We start from the raw sequence: 6,184 nt of genomic DNA on the forward strand, positions 1-6,184 counted from the left end.
TGAAACTGCACCTAATCTGGTGCTTTATTGAGCATTTTTCTACTAAGCAATTTTTAAAATCACTGGCCCTGAGGCAGATCTTCATCCCCCGTGTTTCCTTGGTGAGTGGGTTTTCACAGATGCGGCGGCTTTCTTCATTCCCTTCTGAAGACTCGCCTGCTGACAACATTATTCATGGTGTGTTTCTGAAAGCAAAGAGGAGTCTGTTGGGTTGGTAGCTGACTCGTTAAGCCCTGTGGCCCTACTCCCCAGTCCCGAGAGTCGGGGGCCGATCGAGAACCTGAGCCCCTCGGGGGCCTGCTTCAAGTTGGAGCCTCTGAAGCGGAAACTCACCGCCACCATTTTCCCATCTACGATTTGTCTTTTGACCGTTGTCTCCTTGCCAAGCCATTTTTGGACATGGACCAACGAGTCGCCGTCTAACCGTATGATGCTCTATGAATGCATAAAGGAATCAGTTAGAAACAGCAATTCCCTACCCTCTAACCACCCAAGATGACACTTTAATTTATTTTGAAATTTTTTCCTACCAAATCCTCACCTCAGTTCTTGTTATAATTTAATACCACCAACTAGAGAAATCTCAGAAATTATTCGATTAGTTTCCTCCTCCACCAGACAGGAGGTACCCAAATGGTTTGTGGAGAATTGTTTTCCTCTACATGCCTTTAAAATTTTTATTTTTATTTTTTTGTTAATTCTCACCTGAGGATATGTTTTAAGAGAGTGGAAGGGAGAGGAGGGAGGGAGGGAGAAAGAGAGAGAGAGAGAGCCATCCATGTGAGAGAGACACATGGGTTAGTTGCCTCTCGCACGCACCCAGACCAAGGCCTGGGATGGACCAAGGTACATGCCCTTGACTGGAAATCAAACCTGAGACCCTTCGTTGCTCAGGCTGACGCTTTACCCACTGGGCACAGTGGCCAGGGCTATATGCTTTTTTTTGGGGGGGGGGGTCTAAAGTTTTACATGTGTCTCCTTTTTCCCTGATTGATGCCCCCCGCCCCAGCCATTCCCACCCCGGGCAAGCCCCCACAGCCCCAGTGTCTGTGTCCATTGGTTGTGCTAATCTGCATGCATACACATCCTTTGGTTGCTCTCTAACCCCACCTCCACCGCCGACAGCAAAGAGAGATCAGAAAAAAAGAAAACAGGTTAGTTTTGGCCCTGTCAACCATCAGAATAATTTGCAAAAAGATTGACTTTGGCCCTAGCTGGTTTGGCTAAGTGGATAGCAGGGGTCCTCAAACTTTTTAAACAGGGGGCCAGTTCACTGTCCCTCAGACATTCCACACATGCACACTGCGGGCCCAGGACAAGTCAGCTGCTAAGCAGGACAGGCAGCGGTGGCAAAAACACCCGGCGGGCCGGATAAATGTTTTCAGCGGGCCGCATGTGGCCCGCGGGCCGTAGTTTGAGGACCCCTGGGATAGAGCATCTGGGCTGAAAGGTCCCAGGTTTGATTCCGGTCAAGGGCACATGCCCAGGTTGTGGGCTCAATCCCCAGTGGGGGTGTGCAGGAGGCAGCCAATCAATGATTCTCTCTCATCATTGATGTTTCTATCTCTCTCTCCTTCTCCCCTGCTCTCTGATTAAAAATATAATTTTTAAAAAAAGATTGACTTTGGAGATGTGCAACATTAATGGGCACCACCAGGTCATCAATCAGATTAGATATGAATGTACCTCGCCCAACCACCTTCTAGGTCAGTGGTTTTCAACCTTGGCTGCGCATTAGAATCACCTGGGAATCTTTTTAAAATCCTGATTTCTGGGCCTCATCAAGGTTGAGAACCATTGTTCTAGGTTTTTCCTGATTGGAAAGACCAGGACGATTTGGTTCTTACCTTCACTTTCCGGCCGTCCGCTGTGGTTTCGTCAAACTCTTCCCCCAGCTTGAAGGAGATCTCGAAGTTCTTGAAGGAGGTCTCTGTCCGGAGGCTCACCTTGTCCCCGTGGGTGCTGATGCAGATCCTGGGCTTCTCCAGGGCGGCCAGGTGCCGGATGGTGCCGGGCACGCCTGCAGGCAGACACAGCAGCAGCCCTTCCTAAGCCGGTCAGGGGGCAGTGCCAACAGTCACCTTGGCAGCAACGTACTAGTAAAGAGAGCGCGGGCTCCCGCCGAAGTTGTGGGAGCTGGGCGGTGATTTCTCCCATTTCTCCCATTTCTCTCATTTCTCCCGTTTCTCCCGTTTCTCCCGTTCTCTCTCGGCCGAGAGTGGGGCCAGGCCCGCCCTCCTGGGGGCCCGTCTGGGAATACCCGGTCCTTTTGCAGAGCCAGCTTCACTTTCTGAGCCTGTGCTTCTTCTCAAACGAGTACTTGACGGGGACTCTGAGGGGATCAGATGCGGGGTGGGGTGTTGTGACCCTCATTTCAGAGAGGAGGACACGGTGTCCCCGAGAGGTCGGGAGGCTCATGCTAGGTGACGTGTCTGGTGAGTAGCCGAGCGAAACTTAAACACAGGTTTTCTAATTGTTCAAGGACTTTAGAGAAGCAGACTCGGCCCCCGGTGCCCCAGCAGGAGGAGGCCAGGGACAAAGGTGACGGGTGGCCTGCGGGACCACCCAGCTTTCTGGGCCCACCCCCATGGCCAATGGAGAGCCTGGGTCAGCCCCAAACTGGGACACCCTCCGCCCCCACCATCAGTAGAATGGACGACTAGGCTGTGTGCGTGCGATGGGAGACGACACTGCACTGAAAACGAGCGACTCCTGCTCCCGGCCACTGGGCGGATCTCACACGTGATGCTGAGCGAAAGGAGCCAACACAAAAGGGCGCACTCTCTTCGAGGGGTGCCCGGGCCAAGGGGACTGAGGATTCCGCTATGGCCGGTCTCCCCCTCCTCCCCGGCAGAGGCCCCGTCTGGGGAGGCGGAGGCCCAGGTCCGGCCCACATGGTCGTGGTTGGGGGGGGTCAGTGCTGACCCTCCCTGTCCCGGGCCTGACCCAGGGAGACCTCCAGGGGAGGCTTTCGCAGAGAACAGAGACGTCCTCGAGGCTCAGAAGCTGGCCGCTTGTCTTCTTGATGAACCCGGGTCATGAAGACAAACCTAACCGCCCAGTCTGCCGACACTTTGCCCAAAAAGGCCCCTGTCGGTGTGAGGACCTCTGTGCCTCTGCCACCTGGGCGGCAGCGTTCCTCCTCTGTGACACTGTGCCTTCCCGCCACCTGGAGGCAGCCCTGGGGACCTAGCGGCCATGCATTTCCCGGTGGCCTGGGACCGCTGCTGTGAGGCCGTTCCACCCACCGCCCTCAGTCCACAGCACCCACCCCGCCCCCCACCTCCCCCATTTGGGCTCCAGAGGTGTTTCATCACCGGGTGAGGTGGGCACTCCTTCTGCTGATCCGGCCTCCAGAGCCTCGCCTTCAGCCCCATCTCTGCTCCCTCAGCTGCCTCCTGGGTCCTCTCCCCTCGCCACTGACTGCCGAGCAGGAGGACTGGGTGCGGTCACTGGGTGCTGTCTCGGGCGTCTGTCCAGCAGCCCCGGTGCTGCCCTCAATCCTGAGCCTGGAGCAGTTTCACCCACCCCTCTGGCTGCTTGTCTGAGTCCCTCCATGTGAGAGCCCTCCCCTGCTCTGCCCATGTTGGCAGGTGCCCTGAGGAACTCCCAGGTTGTCTGGCCTGGGGTCAAGTTTGGATGACGGGGCAGTGTCCCTTCCTGACTCCCTGCTCTTGGATCCTGCCGTTTCGCCATCAGTAGCACGGCCCCCACCGCTGCGGCCTGTGATCGCTGCGCTGGGGGATGGGCATCGGGCCGGGCATGTCTGCGGCTCCCCCACTACAGTGCTGCCTCCAAAACCAGTGAGGCTCTTGGTGCCTCTCGGCTCTCCCCACCCCAACAAGGGAGCACTGGCAACTTCCCGCGAGACTGCCTCCCTGGCCCCCATTCTCTGGTGCCACTTTTTCTGGGTCTGACCCTGGCCCATGAGGTGTACTAAGCCCTCTGGTGGGCCCACCCTCTTCCTCCACAGCCATGTTCCTTACACCAGGTCCCTGAGGCCATGGGTCTTCCGTGGAATTCTGCGGTCTCCACCCGGACAGTCCTGCACCCTCTCCCCACCTCCGTCCCTGTGTCGCTGCCGCTGGTTGTTTTCTGTGAAAACGGCAGTGAGCAGATTCAGTCTCGAACTGGCCCTGAGGACATGGGTCAGGAGTTGTGTGGGCAAGAGGAGGGTGAGAGCTGCTAGAGAACTGAAAATGAATTTTAACATTTCTTATATTAGTAATAAATGCATTACTAATAAATGCAAGCCCCGTCTGGGGAGGCTGAGGCCCAGGTCTGGCCCACATGGTCATGGTTCATGGGGGGGGCCTGATGCATGAATTTCATGCAAGGGGCTCGGCCCCCACCATGGCTGCGGCCCCGGCCCCTGCAGCTTCATCCGGAAGGTCGTCTGGAAGGACGTCTGGTCTAATTAGCATAATGCACTTCTGTTATTATAGATACAACTTTCAAAGCACCTACACTGTGCTAAAAGAACAGGACCTAAAGTCCGAGATCCTGTCTCAGAGCAGGTTCAGTCCCATCTGGCCGAGGGAAGAGGAGGTGGCAACCCAGACCAATTGGCTGAGAAGCTGGCCCTGCTGTTCAGGTTGGGACTGTCCATCATCATACATGACCCTGCAGGAGGTGGCAAAGAGCTGACACCACACCCAGTGTCGATATCAAACTCATTCACATTCAGACTGTGGGAGGACAGGACTGGTCGGACTGCCGGGAGCAGTGCCGGCCCTGGTCAGAGGAGGGCAGGGTGATGGTTAAAGCCGGGCTCCAGCACGCAGCCCGGGCTCATTGTCTCAGTAGTCAAATGCGCACAGCGATGGGCCTTACCTCCCGGTGTGTGGGAGGTGAGTGGGAGGGCTTGGATGCTAAGTGGCACATAGTAGGTGCTCGGCTGTACGCGCTCTTGCCTCTGTAAGCCCAGCTCCCAGTCAGCACGAATGCTACTCTTGCCAGAAGCCCCCAGTTTCTTAAATGCCCCCAAATGTAAACACAAAGCAGATGAGTCTATGAATCCACGAAGAGATAGGGAAGCAAGTTTCTTATTAGTCCCTGAGAAGTTAATACTGATTATGCAAGAGAAACAAAGACTACATTATGAACACGTTGACTTCTTACGATGCATTGATTATTTCAGCCAACTTTTAAAAATTAGGTTAAAAAGTTCTTGATTTTTATATACAGTTTGTTATTGCAAGGGAGGTTTCTCTTAATTATTTAAAATTACTAAATTAGATAGTAAATAATTACTGTTCTTCTAGCATTAGTAAAGAATAGTTTAGTTGCTACAGACCCAAGCCACTTTATAGATGTTTATGCAACATGTATAAGAGTGCAACAGTGGGTAGAGTTTACACTTCTGAGAAGTAGCCAATGGTGAGACATTTAATGAGAAAAAATGTTCCATTTTCCCAATAGAAAATTTGAAATTCTTCAAAATAATATTTTGAAAATATCTTCCACAGGTATCAGAAATCTAAAAATTAACCAAGTGAAAACTTCGTTGTTATTGCTCTTTTGAATTTATAACTTAAAGCAAACCTTGAAACAAATTTAGTTGATAAATTTAATTATAAATAGTTATTAGTGTCCATACATTTGAAGCTGAGAAAAGCTACTTGATGAAATGATCAAGCTAAAGAGAAACTTTATCAAGGGGTTATTTCCAAAATATTTTGAAATATTTTCATAAAGAATATATGGACTTAAATGTATGGATGATGACTAGAAGGAAATATATGTGAGTCTTGTAATCCCAAAAGAGACAATTATTACTAATAATAGAAAAAGCAAAAGTAGCTACATAAACTTGGTTAATCTCATGTGAACATACCTTAGGACCACAAACGAAAGCGAGAATGATAAGAACACGCATGAAGTATAATCCCAGCCCCATCACAAGAGCATGGCCAGTTTCCAAACCTCGCCCTGGTATTCCTCACCCAGTTGTTCCAAGTATTCCTCGAAGTTCTCACTGGATTCCAGTTTCCAAGTTCCCAAGAAGGGCTCGACCATGATGGAGAGCTTGCTGAGAAGAGGCACCCACAACCGGAAGCCAAGAAACATGGGCAATCCAGTGCTCCCCACATCTTCATTTACATGGCACCTTCGTCATGTGACTTCTGAAGTGGCCAATGGGCAGCAGCAAGACCAGAGAGTCTGGGCACTGGCGCAGACTCAT

At 52.1% G+C, this 6,184-nt stretch overlaps 1 protein-coding gene across 1 annotated transcript; it reads right to left on the reverse strand.

Annotated features, from left to right (window-relative positions):
• LOC102760137 (fatty acid-binding protein 9) lies at window positions 1-6,184 on the reverse strand. Its single transcript, XM_006759136.2, has 4 exons — window positions 5,946-6,184; window positions 1,848-2,020; window positions 334-435; window positions 1-185 (listed from the first exon to the last, which is right to left on the reverse strand). The coding sequence occupies exons 1-4, from the start codon at window positions 6,067-6,069 to the stop codon at window positions 135-137; spliced, it is 450 nt and encodes a 149-aa protein (XP_006759199.2). The 5' UTR covers window positions 6,070-6,184; the 3' UTR covers window positions 1-134.

The sequence above is a fragment of the Myotis davidii genome, unplaced genomic scaffold (genome assembly GCF_000327345.1).
Source record: "Myotis davidii unplaced genomic scaffold, ASM32734v1 scaffold14, whole genome shotgun sequence".
Taxonomy (NCBI): Eukaryota; Metazoa; Chordata; class Mammalia; order Chiroptera; family Vespertilionidae; genus Myotis; species Myotis davidii.

Bases quoted from the DNA above. Each gene is read 5' to 3' on its own strand.
- LOC102760137 (XM_006759136.2), bottom strand. From the start codon at position 6,069: ATGTTTCTTGGCTTCCGGTTGTGGGTGCCTCTTCTCAGCAAGCTCTCC. The intron at 2,021-5,945 runs GTGAGGAATACC...GTCTGCCTGCAG, and splicing joins GGAATACTTGGAACAACTGG to GCGTGCCCGGCACCATCCGG. The intron at 436-1,847 runs GTAAGAACCAAA...ATGCATTCATAG, and splicing joins CGGACGGCCGGAAAGTGAAG to AGCATCATACGGTTAGACGG.